Source organism: Sinocyclocheilus rhinocerous, unplaced genomic scaffold, assembly GCF_001515625.1.
Source record: "Sinocyclocheilus rhinocerous isolate Xijiao unplaced genomic scaffold, SAMN03320098_v1.1 scaffold1615, whole genome shotgun sequence".
NCBI lineage: Eukaryota > Metazoa > Chordata > Actinopteri > Cypriniformes > Cyprinidae > Sinocyclocheilus > Sinocyclocheilus rhinocerous.
Genome location: NW_015645292.1, coordinates 41,837 through 59,727, shown reverse-complemented (window position 1 = coordinate 59,727; position 17,891 = coordinate 41,837). Strand labels below are relative to the sequence as shown.

The following is a 17,891-nucleotide window of genomic DNA, read 5'->3' as shown; positions in this document are numbered from 1 at the left end:
ATATTTCATGCATTTATTTTCGGACTGCATGCTTTAAAAAGAAAAGTGCACTAACTAGTACACTCCCTCCACCTGCATATCAGCTCAGTGTGTGCTTAGAAAGCTGAGTTGCTGTACTCTTATGTAACATGAAAGTCTGAAACCTTAAAGGTTTAGCCGTGCGTTTCATCTTATCTATGACACATTCACAGAGTTGTTTTTTTTCAGTTCTGTCTGCTCTTCTCGTTGAAAATGATTTGTGTCTTAACATTTCCCAGCAGCTCCCTACGCTTCACTTCCCTCTCATCCCACTGTCTGTCTGCACATCAGTCTCCTTCATCTGAAAACCCTACATGATGATGGATATTTTGAAGTACTGTACACATCAAGATAGTTTTATACTCTACCAGTCAAAAGTTTGGAATAGTTTTTGTAAGACGTTTCTTCTGCTCACCAAGGCTGCATTTATTTGGTCAAAAAAATATAGTAATAACAGTAATGTTTTTACATTACCGATGAAGTCAGTCATACTGTTCTTTGATCATGTAAATGTTATTTGCTCACTTTCTCTATATAAATGTTTTCGCTGTTTGAATAACCGTGAAAGCATTATAATTAGTAACTTACGATTTTATTAAATTATTATCAAGTTAAATACAAATCCAGTCGTATTAAAAATGTTATATATGAACATGAATATTTTGTGGAAACTGTGATACATTTCATTTTTCAGGATTCTTTGATGAACAGAAAGTTCAAAAGAACAGCATTTACTTGAAATAGATTTTTTTTTTGTAGCATTATTAAAGTCTTTATTTTGATCAATTTAATGCATCCTTGATTAATAAAAGTATTATTTTTATACCCCAAGCAAATCAGCATATCAGAATGATTTCTGAAGGATCACGTGACACTGTAGACTGGAGTAATGATGCTAAATTAAATAAATTACATTTTAACAGATACTCACATAGAAAACAGTTATTTTAAATTTTAATAATATTTCACAATATTACAGTTTTTATTTTTGATCAAATAAATGCAGCTTTGGTGGGCAGAAGAGACTTCTTTCAAAACAATCCTAATTATGCCAAACTTTTGACCGGTAGTGTAGATATAATAGGTTTTGAAGGTGAATGCAAGCCTCTCGATACAAACTTGATGACGTTTTGATTGTTATTAAAAGACACTGAAAAAAGAATCTGAATGCAAAAGCAGTTTAGTATAAAAGCATCTGCCGAATGCATTAATGTAGCCCTGATTTGCTGGTCAAATTCAGCTCACTACTCATTTGTGTGAGATTGATTATGTGTTGTTTTGTTGGCGTGTGTGTGCAGGTGAATCTGAAGGAACAGGGCCAGCTGATCCGTCAGGACGAGTTCCTGTTGACCTTCAGGAAGAAGAAATGCTACCGTCACATCTTTCTCTTCCAGGATCTCATACTCTTCAGCAAGACACGCAGAACCGACGTTGGGAATGACACGTATATCTACAAACAATCCTTCAAGGTAAACCCCTGCATGAGGCATCAGTGAACAGGTCCAAATATAGACGGCTTTCTCTTTCACTTTTGCTTTCTCTCGTAGACTTCAGACATCGGTATGACCCATAATTCTGGTGACAGCGGGCTGTGTTTTGAGATCTGGTTTCGAAGGAGGAAGTCTCAGGACACGTACATCCTTCAGGCACCGAGTCGAGAAGTGAAGGAGAACTGGACCAGAGACCTGGAGAGGATCCTGTGGGAACAAGCCGTCCTCAACAGAGGTGAGCAGACTGTGCAGACACAATTAGCTTTTGTCTTGATTAACATACGATTATGGTGAGTTGCACCAGTGTGAATTAAATTAAGGAGCGTTTAGAGCTAATCCACACTTTCTTGCTCTAGGTTTTATTTTAATTCAGGTTGTTGCTTTGCTTAAAGGGATAGTTCACCCCAAAATAAACTTTCTGATATCATTTACTCACCCTCAAGTAGTTCCAAACCTGTATGAATTTCTGGTAACACTTTTGAACTCTATTCACTATTAACTAGTTGCTGATTAGCATGCATATTGGCTGTTTATTAGTATTTATAAAGCACATATTAATGCCTTATTTTGCATGAGCATAATCGTCATGCCTTAATCCTACCAATAGCTAAAGATAACTAAGAACTATCTTCCTAACTATCAATATGCAGTAATTAGTGTTACAGTGTTAATGCAGTGTTACCAAATTTCTGTCTTCTGTTGAACACAAAAGAAGATATTCTGAAGAATGTTGGTAACCAAACAGTTTCTGGTCCCCATTGACTTCCATTGTATTTTTCCATACTGTGGGAGACAGTTGGGACCAACAACTGTTTGGTTACCAACATTCTTCAAAATACGTTGAAAACACACAATTTGAAAACAAATTAGTTTAACCTGTGATTAGATTTGATCTCTTATTCTCTGGCTTTTTGGAAATTCAGTCCTCTTCAGGTGCATGTTAAAAAATGAATCCCTAACTGAGATTCAAATCGTAAAAAAGGATTGAAGTTTTACTGTAAAGCCTTGATTTAATGCAATTATTGCTGCAATCGACTCGTTATCTTGAGTTCTTTTACCTAATGTTTGCTTATGAAATTAAAACCTTGAAACCTCAGCACCTCATTGAGAGCCAGAAATGTGAATGTGCTCGAGTTTATCAAGACTAAAGAACTGCTGAAATGTGATCTTGTATGTTGAGGAATGTGGAAAGGAGTGAAAGGGGAAATGATGAATGACAGAAGCTCACTTCCCATCCACAGCTGCATGCATTTATTCCTCACTCTCACCCCTCACGGCCTCCACACGCATTTCCCGATAACAGTCCTCCCATTTGATGTGTGCCATGATGTTTAACAGCTGTACTTTTCCTTAGAATTGGTTGCACTGTTGTAGATGTGCGCATTAAAGAACAATTGAAACTTCCTATGAGTGTTTGCTATTATACAACACCTTATGAACTAACATTTCAGCAGTTCCACTGTATTTCAGACCCACATTTTATTTAGAAAACACGTGCAATGATCTTAACCAGGTGAGGAATAAAATAGTGCGGTGTGCTGTGCTTAAGTCATCGTCATTAGAGAATCACAAAACATACAGAATTCATCAAATCCATTGATAATACTTCCTGATGTTTGTGCTGTCACTTCTTGAAATATATATTTTTTTTTTCTTCTTGAAAAAAGTCTCTTTTGCTCACCAAGGCTGGATTTGATAAAAATAAAAATACAGTAAAAATAAAAATATTGTGAAATATTATTACATTTTAAAACAACTATTTTCTATGTGAATATATTGTAAACTGTAATTTATTTCTGTGATAAAAGCTGAATTTTCTTCAGTGTCACATGATCTTCAGAAATCATTCTAATATGCTGATGTCCTGCTCAAGAAACATGTTATATGTTGAAAGCATTTCAATATTCTTTAATGAATAGAAAATTTAAAAAGAACCGCATTTATTTGAAATACAAATCTTTAATAAAATTTATAAATTTGCTGTCACTTTTGATCAATTTACTGTCCTTGCTGATAAAAGTATTAACTAAGTTTTTTTTTTTTTTTACCTTAAGGGGTTTGTTGTGTCAAGCTGCTAGTTTGTTATCATGATAAACTAACATGATATATGTGACCCTGGAGCACAAAAGCAGTCTTAAGTCGCTGGGGTATATTTGTAGCAATAGCCAAAAATACATTGTATAGGTCAAAATTATAGATTTTTCTTTTATGCCAAAAATCATTAGGATATTAAGTAAAGATTATGTCCCATGAAGATATTTTGTAAATTTCCTACTGTAAATATATTAAAACTTAATTTTTGATTAGTAATATGCATTGCTAAGAACTTCATTTGGACAACTTTAAAGGCGATTTTCTCAATATTTAGATTTTTTTGCATCCTCAGATTCCAGATTTTCAAATAATTGTAAAACTCCGACAAATATTGTCCTATCCTAACAAACCATACATCAATGGAAAGCTTATTTATTCAGCTTTCAGATGATGTATAAATCTCAATTTCGAAAAATTGAAACTTATGACTGGTTTTGTGGTCCAGGGTCACATATATCTTAAAAAATTGTGAGTTTTACGTTTTAACCAATGTATTAACACATATATGGGAAGGGCCATATAATATACCCCCGATTGTTTGTCTGCTGATCTTCACACAGAGATCCGTATGCAGGAGAGGGTGTTCATGGGAATCGGACATAAACCCTTCATGGACATCCAGCCCAGTGAGATGGCCATCAATGACCGAGCCGTCAACTGCGCTCTGACAGGACGAGGTGAAACACCTGTCATGATTAAACGTTGGCTATCGAAGTCGATCTTATTTAACTCTGTATGATACTGTAGGTGGGATTCCTGTCCTCCGGTTGAATTCTGTCGGCTCGGCCAGCTGTGCGTCATCCTCTGGAAGCCATTCGTCCTCTGGCTCTGGGTGGGGATCCACGTCTCCTGTGGGTCATCTGATCGGCCCTAGCGGAGGAGATGTTGGGCGGTACGTCCACGGGATCCTGGAGGAAGATGATTTAGACCAGGAGAGTGGAAACCAGAGTGCACTGGGTATGTCCTTCTTCACAATGTCTATTTTGACACAAAATATCATATGCAATGTCTAATTTGAATAGATGTGCAATTTAAAATGTACATTATTTGCCAACACATATTCCTGGTCTTATTTTGACTGTTTAATCAGTTAATGTTATTCCAAAAAACTTTCTTCTAAATCTAATAATTAGTTCTGAGCATTTGCTTTTGACATCATTAAACCATCTTATCATTCAACCTCTCCAAATGCACTGCAATAAATAAATAAATAAATAAAAAGTTTTTCTTAGTATTTTTGTCTTGTTATCCAGTACAAATATCTAAACATTCTTGAATCAGATACAGAAGCAAAATGACAGTCTTGTTTTCTGAAAAACGTATCAAAGTTAAGTGAGTTTATTCAAAACATTAATAAACATCTGCCAGTGGATTCAGAAAAATAAACTTGTTTTCCATTTCGTGTTGTGTTTCAGTGGAGAGTTCGGTGTCCTCAGGAGAAAGTGTTAGTTGCTTCAGCAGTTCTGGTCACAGCTGCTCGTCTGTGATTGGTGGAGACTGTGACCACGCCTCATTTGAGGTGAAAAAGCCATGTGCCCAAAAACAGGAATGCAACTTTAAACCCACTAACTTACCGAGCCAAACCAGGGACCAGCCATGTTGTAAAGTACGGCCTACAAATTCATCTGTTTTGTTATTATTTGTGAAATGTCAACATTGTACGTTACCATTTTGGACACATTCAAGCTATTAGCTATTTTTCAGTTGGGTTGAGATTTGGAATATTCTACATATTAATATTTTCGTTCACTCTTCGTTCTTTACAGGTTCAAGAGACAAGCATCATAGGAAAGTCAACGGAAGTATAGCTCATCATACTGTAATAGCGTCATGCTTTTTATGTTATCATACATTATACCTATGGAACACTATCAGTCCTGTGAAACTCTAAAATAAAGTTTATTTTATTTATTTATGTCAGTGTGAGTGAGTAACATTAGTTCATGGAACTACCTTTTAAATGCTAAAACTACAAAATCTTTTGTTTCTTTGTTTTTTACTTGTATATCTGTTTCTAATTAGCCTTATTGCACAGGTCATAAAACACAAACAGATGTGTAATCTTTTAATAAAATTGCTTTGATAAAATAAACAACTGAAGAATTGTCAAAGTCTCTGGTGTACATAAAATAATTTGATTGTCAGTGGAATGATTCAAAATGTATTGGTTTATAAAAAAAAAAAGAAGCAAACTTATTCTGTAAACTTGGAATGAAAGAGAAATAGTTGTTTATGAATGAACGAATGAATGAATGAATTGATTTATTTAGAATTATTTCACAATTCTTAATATTAACTGATGTTTGTGCTGTTTTTTGATTCACCAAAATGATGTCACTTCCTGCAGAATGATGTTATTACAGGATTTGCTTTTGTTAGTTAAAGAGTTTTTACAAAAAAAATTGTATAAATTTTTCTTTGTAGACGTTGTAGAAGTTTTTCATTGTAGCAGCACCCAGAGAAATGACAAAACACACATCCACTCAAACTAGAAAAAAAGCGTGTTAGAACAAGCCCTTTTAGGTAGGCGTGGCTGACTCTTAACTTTTATAAAGAATATCTCTTTGGATTTGAGACTTTAGTCTTTGCAACTTTACAGATCTTCTTTATGCACCAAGAGCTTGTAACACTTCAAAGAGAAAGGAAAAATTAAAATCGCATCATATGACCCCTTTAAAGTTCACTTCATTGTGATTTTGTGATTAAAGATAAAAAATAATATTATTTAAAAACGATCAAATAGTGAGGTCAATATTCAGTGTAATAAGACAATATAATATTGTAACGCAAGTGCAGAGAACGAGTGAGCATGTATGTCACTGTAGGCTCTGACGCGTGGGCGTAACGCTCTGACGCGCCGCTCCGGACAATAAAGACGCGCACACACACTGACTTTGACTGACTGAACGCACACAGTTGGAACAGCGCAACATTACAGCACAGCATTAACATGGGTAAGTGCATTTCACAATGGGTTTATCAATGTTTTCAACTTTAAGATGCCATAAATGAGACAGTTATGTTTGTTTTAATATGTATCTGTTTTACATCACGCTATAAAAGGTTAAATTGTGTAGTAGTTACTTTATAGACTTATTTCTACTTGTTCTGACATTTAAAAAAAAACTAAATGTGTAACCTAACGTAATGCATATATTAAATAATATATTTGAACAAAGCCAGTTTATTTGATGTTACCACATGCAGCACATTTTAGGTTACCTGATGCTTGCATGTTTTCACTTATTGATCGATTTAAATGCATTTATTATATTAAACTTTAAGCTCATTCTTTTATTCAATTATTGTGTGCATGTTGATTTTGTCCATGTATCAATCACATTATCTAGGATGAGATGCACATGCTGTTGTTTACTTGTTTACATTAACTACTGTATGCAATATTAGGCATAAAGGTTACATTTGTTTACTGTAGTTCTTCATCTCCACCCCTAATGAAGCTGGAACACTGTGTTACATTCGTTTAAGCATCTCTGGTCTGTGCGAATGGTACACTGTGGTCAGTTATACAGTTTGGTGTTATTATATGGCATGTAACGAGTGTGTCAGGTTTATGTAGTGAGTTATAAACTCACTATGTACTGTACTTTCCACGGCTGCATGTGAAGGTTCTTTGAAGAGTCTTAGTGAATGAGGTTCTGTATGGCATGCAAACATTATGTCTTTAGAAGTACAGACAGCTGTTTACCATGTGCTCCACTAACAATATTTACTAAGAGTCATAATGATTAAAATAGTATGCTCGAAAATAGTGACCGAACCATAAATGGAAAATTACAGCAAGAATTTCATGAGGGAAAGAGAATCAAAGACTCATTATTTCTCTCCACTGGTTATAAAAGCTGCTTTCACTTGTTTGTTATTGTTTCATTCATGCAAACGCTTCCTTCATGGAAATGAGTGAGCAGATTGTTTGTGACACTGTATGGCTGCAGAATACCTGTGCTGGTTTATCCTGGTTTAACCGTCCACAGCATCAGTCAGTCTGAAAGCTAAACAGAGGTGTGTACGCCAGCGCTGAGATACACACATCTCTTTAGACCAGGATTAAAGCTCTGCTAAAGATTACGACAGTGGCTTTACTGATAGAAAACAGAGAACACCCCACTGCGCACATCCCCCATTAAACACACACACACACACACACACACTTTCTGTCTGGTCTGAAACTAATTTTCTGACCGCAGGGTGGTTAGTTTACAACCCACTAAAGAGAGAAACTCAATCTGCATTCCCATGAGTGAGTCTCTATGATTTGAAAGTCCATCCATCTCTGTACCTTTCTATTGTTCCAGACAGACAAAAACTCCCAAAACTTCCCATTAATATCACATAACCCAGATGTGTGATAAAGACCATCACAATATTGTATATAATGTATTATAATGATGTCATTGCAGAAATTTTGCCAAGGTATTCCATCTCATTACAACATTTTGCCCCCCAAAGCGCTTGAGGACACAAATGAAACTCTGTTTAATGACAGCCTGAAACCAAAAATCTTTTTGTTTATTTTTGAGACCTAAAGTGTAAACCCACATTTTTAGAGTTTTTATCAACAGATCTAGAGAATGACAAAGACAATGATTCTCAGATTTCAGCCAAAGAGTCCCACATAATAATAAAATATAATTTAATTTAATTGTATTATTTGTTTTATTTTAATAGCTATTTTATTATTTATTTATAATTATATTGACATCTATTTATTTTATTAATAATTAAATAAAATGTAAAACACATATGAAAAGAATGAAACAAGAGAAATGCTATACATTGAACAGAACTGAATTACTGAGTGTCAGAGGTCAGAGTGTCAGAGGTCAATCAATGACATGCATGTCTCAATGAAGTGTCCTTGAAGATGGCATCTGTTAACCACAAACCACATGCTTCACATGTGCAATGCATTCTTTACATTGTATCTCTTTAGCAGACGCTCCTATTAGAAACATTCAAGCATCTCAATCTCAACAGAACTGAAACACACAGAACAGATTGTGCATTTTATGTCATTCACTGGATAACATTGTACAATCATGTTGTTGCTTTTTTTTATTGTGTACTTATAAACTGACAGTGTAACCAAACACTTATTGTGACTTTTTTTCCAAAATAATTTTTCAAAATATAAGTGAAATTCCTTTCTTCCAGGACATTTTCCACTTACATTCAGTCTTAAGACTGAATGCAGTCCAACCTCACCTCAAGGAAATATCCTGAAAGTAAACAGAACAAATGGGGAATTTATACTCTTGTGTTATGAATGGCATGCTCACAAATGATGGTCAACAGGAGGTCTCACTGTTTGGTCTAAATTTTAGAACCTTGAAATGCCGTGCATAATTGCAGTGCTTTATATGTGTAGGATGAGACTTACTTTAATTCATTAGTCATTGATTGGATGGCGACGTGTCACTATATAGTTACAAAACCTGAACATTAGGCTACTAACAAAATGACATAAAATGTACTCGTTGTTGTTGTTTCGTTCCTGAATGAATCAGTTGAATGAATCAGTTGAATGAATGATTCAATGACTCATAAAGACAGTCATTTGTCGCCACCTACTGGCGTAACGTTGTAACCTGCAGAAAGAATCACTCTAAAATCCTCACCACACAGGTGGAATGATACAAACAGCTGTTTGACTCTTATATCAACACTCTTGAAACGCTGCTCAACCAATCAGATAAAAAAAAAAAAAGCTTTAAGAATAATTATTACCAAAGTCTCAGTTGTTGTTCATAACGGTGTGTGCAGTTATGTTCATGCAGGGAGAGCAGTAAATATCTTTATCCTGTGTTCATTCAGCTCTGGACATCAGCACCTGGGATCTGGCGTGTCAGTTCAATAACACGGATCACCACACGGAGCTGAACGGCACGGATCGGCTGATCATACGGAGAGGACAGGCCTTCACCATCAACCTGTACCTGAACTCCGGCTCTTACCAGCCCGGATACAGCCAGCTGCACATCACTGCAGAGACAGGTAATGAATGGAGATCTTAACCTAATATTTCAATACTCCAGCAAACGGAACATTAAAACGTTGGATAATGCTCTGGCAAGTTTCTATCAAAGTTATGAAAAAACGCTCTTCTGGTAACTTTAATAGAATTTTCATTCACAGTTATCTGATCTCAAAATATTAGCACAAAAGCATTATTTATACACCATTCATGGAATGTTCTTTCCTGGAATGTTTTAGTTGGACTTTCATCTGTGGTTTTTTAAATGTTACTATTTGTTTTAGATTGCTTAGAGAAGAATCGAAAGGAACATGAAATGTTTGCAAAATAATAAAATGGAATGTTCCCCTAGCATTTGCATAACCCGGGGAAAAATGTTTTTAAAACATTTTAAAAACCTCTGCGTTTTGAATGTTCAGAGAACATTCCGAAATGATGGTTTTATAACTAAATGGGAATGTTAGTAAAACGTTCTAAAAAAAATAAATAAGGAATATTTTTGTCAGCTGGGACATTATCAAGTGCAGGTATGTGATATTTTAGAACAAAAACAAATGAATTTAGATGCCATATTTTATGGATTTTATACCCCTACTGCCTGTAATATTTATATCTGCCTGTCAGTCGTTTTGACATCAGGTTTGCTGATATGTTTTTGAAGGTGGATTTTGGAAAGAAAGTTTGGTTTAATTCAGTGATTCAGTTCTGGTCAATGTTAGCTAAATACCTTAAGTTCTTCCAGAAATAAACTATTTAAACTAGCCTAAGGTGGTTCCCTTTCATGGGAACTTCAAACTGCGTCCTCTAGGGTTCCCATAGCGACCCCTAGAGGACGCAGTGTCTCGTTCCCTACTCAGGGAACCATGGTTACATAAGTAACCTGAGACGTTCCCTTTCATGGGAACTTCGAACTGCGTCCTCTAGGGTTCCCATAGCGACCCCTAGAGGACGCAGTGTCTCGTTCCCTACTCAGGGAACCATGGTTACATAAGTAACCTGAGACGTTTTCTCATCTTAGCTGGTTTAATCTCCCCTAAAACGATGAAAACAGACAAGCCCAACCAGGAAGTTACGTAAGATTTTTTTTTTCTTACGAGGGATTAAATTCAATTCAATTTTTTAAACCAAGTTTGTTTGTTTTTTTGAGTTATTTTGTACCTAATAAGAGTGTTGACTGACATGTCAGAGGACTTACTAAAATAACCAAATTTGTAAACATTTTTAAAACTCATTCAGAAGAATACCTCTTAACTCTAAACAGACTTTGCTTTTAAAAATTACTATGACAGCAATATAAAAAAGTTTATAATCAGAATAATCAATTCTCTTTTTGAAGAGGAATTCCGCTTACAATATTATATAAGTGATTCTGGAAGCTCGTTACAATTGTTCCTGTTTCCCAAAGTTTCGAACTTTCCCAAGTTCATTCTTTATAAGTAAAGATAAAGAAATGAAACATAATACTCAACAAGTGCAGTTTAGAACGGAGGTTAACACTACAGAGAGAATGTCAGGGCTCTTGTTGGACTTTCTGTGTTACAGATTCTGTCTTGTGCTGGAGCAGGAACAAGATAACAAAGACATCAGTGAACACAATGGGACACAGCAGTGTGTAAGCGCTGGCGTTCAGACAGGAAAGACTCTGCTCAGACTCAGATAACTCTAATGTCAAGAAAACAACACCATCTGGCATGTTTAACAGAATCTGTAATGTACATGTAAACTCTTTATAAGTTATCAAAGAGTCAAGCACAAAGCTATTGGTTTTGGTGAACGTTCAGAAAACACCTCACTGTCTCTCTTTGTCTTTCTTAATGGCGTGAGCCAAGCACCACACAACTTCTTTAGAAAAAGAATAAGTGCTTTAGAAAAGAATAAGTTACAGACAGCTACACGACAGTGACAAGCAATTTGTATCATTGAAAGGGAAAATGATGCACTATGTTTCCGTACACATTTTTATGTGAATTTTGGGATGTTGCATAAAAAATGTTAAATCTTAAAATGTGCATAAAAACTTGTGTGAACTTGTGTTCAATGTGACACAATCAGATAATCAAAAGATAATTTATGTTTTCATCCGATAATGGAGAATCTGTCATCATTTACTCATGTCGTTCCAAAAATGCATGTTTCCCTCTTCTGCTGAACACAAAAGAAGATATTTAAAAAAAAAAAAAAAAGGTTTTGGTTCCTATTGACTTCTATTGTATAGACAAAAAAAGGAAATGGAAGAAAAAAAAATATTTTTTTGTGTTTAGCAGAAGGAAGAATTGCATACAGGAATGGAAGGACATGAGGGTGAGTAAATGATGACAGAATTTTCATTTTTGGGTGGACTATCCTTTTTATTTACAGTGAGGGATTTTGTAGTGGGCGGGGCTACCCATCATGACCTTTCAGAAACCAATCAAAATGCCCCATCACGTCACATGTCATGGTTAGGAATACATCATACATACAAAGAATACATCAGACAAGCATTGATTGTTTTCTTACACCCAGACAAACTAAAACGTACCCAAGCTTCAGACACTTTTGTTGATGTTGTTGTACTGACGGGAACTTCTAATCACTTCTGTGTTAGTCACACTCGAGCACTTTAGCGCGAGTTCACAGGAGTGCTTTTCTGGAAGACGTCCAAATCTGAGCACATGGAATTGCAGTGTGTGCGTTTGTCTGGCGGCCTTTAAACGCGGGGTCAATGAGAGCTCACATTCCCAGAGATTCAGAGACTGCTGCCACAGCTGCAGACACATTCCTGAACGCCGTTTAGAATTGAAGGAGAGGGGGATTTTGATGTGCATATGGAGAAATATTCTGATTGTATCTGTGAAGGTCTTTAAGTCCAGAACAATGTGAACTTTGCGACAGGCTGAGGGGCCTAATTACATGAGCTCAGATGAAACAATGCATCCCTATAGAACCCTTCACACTCCATGCGGAAAAGTTTGACATGCAACAAAGCAACCCTTTTATAACCAGCAACATTATAGTGGCTGCATTTTAGAAGATACTTTTAAGATTCATCATAAAAACAGAGGACTTGTTGATGATTTTATTTCACTGAGCTTGTTGGGCAATGCATTCTGGGGTTGCGTTATCTATGAAGGATACATGCACTGCTGCCTAAATTAATATGAATGAAAAACATTTACTTTAGAGCAAATGTAGTTCTTACTGACGTTCCCCATGTTCATTTATGAATAAAACAGTAAGAATATTTAATGTTTTTTTTTATTTAAAAAAAAAAGTCTCATCAAGTCTGCATTTATTTGATCAAAAATACATATATATTTTGACAATTTAAAATAAGTGTTTTCTATTTGAATATATTTTAAAATGTTATTTATTCATGTAATGCAATGCTGAATTTACTCCAGTCTTCAGAAGTCCTTCAGAAATCATTCTAATATGCTGATTTGCTGTTCAAGAAACATTTCTGATTATCATCAATGTTGAAAACAGTCGTGCAGGATTCTCTGATGAATGAAAGTTCAAAAGAAGAGCATTTATCAGAAATATAAATCTTTTGTAACATTACGTCTTTACCGTCATTTTTAGTCAATTTAATGCATCCTTGCTGAATAAAAGTATTAATTTCATTCCTAAATTTTAATTGCACATCTTTAAACTTCTAAACATTTATTTAAAAATTGAAACATTTTGGAAAATTAAAAATATGTATATCTTCCCTGATCACTTTGTAATTGACCCATACACAGCATTTAACCATATTTTGGGTTATTTACATAAAATTCCATTTGAAACTTGCATCAGAAAAGAGCATTTTTTTCATCAGTTGATAAGGTAGGATCGGTCAGTAACAAAGCTCATTTTGATTTAGATCATCTTTGGTGTTTTTTCCTGTTTGTTGGCTAGGCCCTCAGCCGGAGGAGCAGTATGGCACCAGGGCCGTGTTCGGCCTCAGTGATGAGATCGACGACACGCGCTGGAGCGGAAGAACGATTTGGAATGACACGAGGGTGAGTAAATGATGACTGAATTTTCATTCTTTTTTTTTCTGGGTGGACTGTGCTTTTTATTTATAATGGGGGCTACCCATCATGACACTTCAGAAACAAGTGTCATGGTTAAAGAAGACATCAGACAGGCATTAACTTTTTTCTTAGACCCAGACAAACTAAAACTCACCCATGATTCAGAAGTTTTGTTAATGTTGTTGTACTGACGGGAACTGACATGGATTGCTCTTGCTCAGTAATGAAGCCCAGTTTGGTTTTGATTGTTTTTGCTGATTTAGTTCTGATGGTTTGCTAGGCCCTCAGCCGGAGGAGCAGTATGGCACCAGGGCCGTGTTCGGCCTCAGTGATGAGATCGACGACACGCGCTGGAGCGCAGCGGTCAGCAGTCCACCCGGAGACACCGTTTGTCTTTCTGTCTGTGCCGCCCCTGATGCTCCCATCGGCCGGTACGTCCTGACTCTAGATGGGCACATCCAGTTCGACTTCATACTGCTCTTCAATCCCTGGTGCCCAAGTGAGTGAAAACAGATGCGTTTGGGTGTTCCTCACGCACACGCCTTAAGGATATAGACACGGATATCCTGTTCTTTATATGAACTGATGGCAGAGACAGATGAGTAAGATCTCTGCGTACTCTACCCATAATCTGATTTACAGGAGATGTGGTTTACATGGACAGCGAGGAGAAACTGGCCGAGTACGTTCTGGCTCAGGATGGGATCATCTTCAGGGGCAATGCCGAATACCCAGTCCCCATAGCCTGGTATTTTGGACAGGTACCAACAAACAAACACACCATTACACATGTTCACAATCTAGCTGCGTTTGATATGCTGATCTCACCTCCTAAAAACACAAACAAATGAGTTCTGCTCAAAAGACAGTCTAACACGTGACAGCCGAGACACGAATGAAGGTAAATAACATGAAAAAGAAGAAATAGCTGGTGAGGAACATTTCGCATTTATTTAATATTATTACTGTGCTATAATAGTATTTATTCATATTTTGCAGTCGTTATTTGTTTTGTATTTTCTGTTTACATTTTAATTAAAGTTTTTGTAATTCTGTTTTAAGTTTTTGTCATTTTTATAATTTTTTTGAGTATGTCTGATTTTATTAATTTTATTTCAGTTTGCTCTTTTTAGTAATTATTCTTTTTTATTTTTATATTTGTTTTCATTTTAATTTTAGTAAAAGTTTTAGTAATTCTGTTTTGCATTTTTTGTTGTTTTTATTAGTTTATATGTCTGGTTTAGTTATTTTAATTATTTGATTTTTATTTCAGTTTTTGTTTTAGTAATTTCAGTACTTCAACTTAAACCAAACGAAAATCAGAAATTTTGCTTTGGCAACTAACTGAAATAAAATGTTAAAATAAAAGTTTGATAAAAAAAAAATATATTTATATATATATATAATTTTTTTTATTTTTTTATTTTATTTCTGTTAACATTTATTTTATTTCAATTAACACTTTTTTATAGTTTTAGTTTTAGTTAACAATAACCACACTGATCCAAATCACCCACAAAATGAAAAGCTTGATAAAAATGAAGCCTGTTTTTGTCTCATTACGTTTTTTTTTTTTTCATTTGAAATATGATATACTGTACAGTATTTTATGTGGGTCATCTGCTCTTCCAATAAAAATTTGGGTTACACTTTATTTCGATAGTCCACTTTATACATTCTACTGTAAGTAACTATGCAACTACATGTCAACTAACTCTCATTAGAGCATTTGTAGACTGTTAGATTAGGGTTAATAGAATAAGTTGCTGTACTTGCAAAGTTACTTATAGTCAGTAGAACGTCTGTTGAGTGACCATCAAAATAACGTGTTAGTAGATATTAAGCAGACAGACTTCTAATACTCTAATGACTGCTAGTTGACATGTAGTTGCAAAGTTATTTATAGGTAGTTATAAAGTAATAAGTAAAAGTAATAAGTAAAGTAAGTAATGTCTAAAGTGGACTATCAAAATAAAGTGTTACCAAAATTTGGAGTTGATATTGAGATCTCTTGTTTTTGATTGAAGACTTCTGAGTGCAGTTTGAGATATTATTGAGATTCTGAGACTCAATGTGAGACACTGAATCAAATCATCTGAGATGTCAGGAGTTTCAGAACAATATCATGTTTTCTCCATTTAATCTAATTGCTTGCTTGCTGGATCTCAGATTTTTCGTTTCTAAAGGCATTTTGGGGGAAAATACTTTTTTTGTAAATGTTTTAGTAACGGCTACCGATTGTGATGTGCAGGAGTGCATTATTTGCTCATTGATTGTGGCTCTGTTGTGTTTGTCCTGTAGTTTGAGGAGGGCATACTGGACGCTTGTTTGAGAATCCTGGACATGAACCCTAAACACAGTAGGAACCCTGGGAAGGACTGTTCTGGACGCAGAAACGTCATTTATGTCACAAGAGTGCTGAGTGCTATGGTCCGTACTCTAATACACACACGCAAATGAAAAATAGTCCGTTTTTAATTAGATGCAACTGTTTTCATCAAAACTTCACAGAAGTGAGTGAAACATACTCTGCTGTTCAAAAGTTTGGGGTCAGTAAGATTTTAATTTTAAAATCAATTAATACTTTTATTCATCAAGGACGCATTAAATTGATGAAAAGTGACAGTAAAGACATTTATAATGTTACAGAAGATTCCTATTACAAATAAATGCTGTTCTTTTGAACTTTTTATTCATCAAATTATCTTTAAATACAAAATTTTTCCACAAAAATATTGGGCAGCACAACTGTTTTCAACATTGATAATAATCAGAAATGTTTCTTGAGCAGCAAATCAGCATCTTAGAATGATTTCTGAAGATCATGTGACACTGAAGACTGGAGTAATGATGCTGAAAATTCAGCTTTGATCACAGAAATAAATTACATTTTAACATATATTCACATAGAAAACAGCTATTTTAAATTGTAATAATATTTTACAATTTATTACAGTTTTTACTGTATTTTTTATCAAATAAATGAGGCCTTGGTGAGCAGAAGAGACTTCTTTCAAACGCTTTTTAACAAATCTTAGAAACTCCAAACTTCTGAATGAGAGTGTATAAACGCTTTAGTATAATATAAAACGTTATTTCTTTAAACAGTGAAACAGTAGAAAATAGAGCCAGCTATGGATTTATATCCCACACAATGCATCAACTTGAAAAAAAAAAAAAGTAGTATATTGATAATAATCAGAAAAGATTCTGATTCTGATTCTGAAAAGTTTTTTTGTAGTTAGCAGACATCAGGATGATGTTCTCTCATTCCCTCTGCAGATCAACAGCAATGACCGGGACTACGGCGTGCTGGAGGGCTGCTGGAAGGACACGTTTGACGGCGGCGTGAGCCCCATGTCCTGGAGAGGAAGCGTTCAGATCCTGAGAACGTGGAGCAGCACTTCCTGTCTGCCGGTGCGCTTCGGCCAGTGCTGGGTGTTCGCAGCCGTCGCCTGTACAGGTATCAGATGACCCTGTTAGATGATGGAGTGCTTCTCAGTTGCTGGGTTGATAAATGCAAATGATAAAATGCATCTAAACAGTGGTTCTCAGCACATTTCCAAGGGGGCCGCAAGATGACTTGAAATGATTTTTAAAAAGACAAAGCACTCTTTCAAATAAGCTAAAACATCCAAAATAGAGATTTTTCCTCATCAACTGAGATTTTTTTTATGAACCAGGGTTTTGGAAAACCTGGATATGTGAGATAATGTTGATTTCTAGACCTGCAGAATTCATGGAAATTAATACAACCTTTAAAAGTCACATATAGTAGCCTATAATCACAAATGACTGGAAAAATCATATAAATTCACTGGTCATAAAGAGTGTGAACCCATAAGAACATTCAGTTCTTAAAACATCTTAACATATTGCTACTCATAATTAGGCTTGCCGCGATAGACGGTGCTGACGGTGATACCGTTGTTATCTAAGGTGATTTTGGAAGTTTTTTTAAATATTAGTTTCTTATTTAATTGGTTCCACATTGTTTGCTGATTTTTACTTTATTTAAACTTTGTGTATTTTATTTGACATCAAGGTGTATGCCGTGCCTCCAAGCTTTCTTATTAGTTTTGCTAATAAACGTTCTACGTTTCTTATTCGTTTGGTTATATATTATAGGCTACATGTTTACTTATTTCCATAAGTTTTGTATAACTATTTAAACTTTATGTAAGTTATTTGTTATTTTATATTAGGCATAGCCTGCACTATAGCATTTATTACTATAGCATATTTTTATTTGTTTTGTTAATGAAAGTTCTATGTTTTATATATAGGCTAAAG

The 17,891-nt window shown here is 35.1% G+C and overlaps 2 protein-coding genes across 2 annotated transcripts in view; both read left to right on the top strand.

Annotated features, from left to right (window-relative positions):
• Positions 1 to 5,569, top strand: part of LOC107705889 (uncharacterized) — a 33,335-nt gene extending 27,766 nt beyond the window's left edge. Inside the window, exons 18-23 of the mRNA XM_016509399.1 lie at positions 1,317 to 1,487; positions 1,566 to 1,743; positions 4,163 to 4,279; positions 4,350 to 4,559; positions 5,018 to 5,208; positions 5,369 to 5,569. Coding sequence (XP_016364885.1) covers positions 1,317 to 1,487; positions 1,566 to 1,743; positions 4,163 to 4,279; positions 4,350 to 4,559; positions 5,018 to 5,208; positions 5,369 to 5,410 — 909 coding nt within the window. The 3' untranslated portion in view covers positions 5,411 to 5,569. The remainder of the gene's footprint in view (positions 1 to 1,316; positions 1,488 to 1,565; positions 1,744 to 4,162; positions 4,280 to 4,349; positions 4,560 to 5,017; positions 5,209 to 5,368) is intronic.
• A 923-nt stretch (positions 5,570 to 6,492) lies between these two features.
• tgm2b (transglutaminase 2b) overlaps positions 6,493 to 17,891 on the top strand; it is a 17,719-nt gene continuing 6,320 nt past the window's right edge. Inside the window, exons 1-6 of the mRNA XM_016509398.1 lie at positions 6,493 to 6,556; positions 9,438 to 9,617; positions 13,879 to 14,097; positions 14,241 to 14,359; positions 15,900 to 16,028; positions 16,881 to 17,061. Of these exons, the coding sequence (XP_016364884.1) occupies positions 6,553 to 6,556; positions 9,438 to 9,617; positions 13,879 to 14,097; positions 14,241 to 14,359; positions 15,900 to 16,028; positions 16,881 to 17,061 (832 nt within the window). The 5' untranslated portion in view covers positions 6,493 to 6,552. The remainder of the gene's footprint in view (positions 6,557 to 9,437; positions 9,618 to 13,878; positions 14,098 to 14,240; positions 14,360 to 15,899; positions 16,029 to 16,880; positions 17,062 to 17,891) is intronic.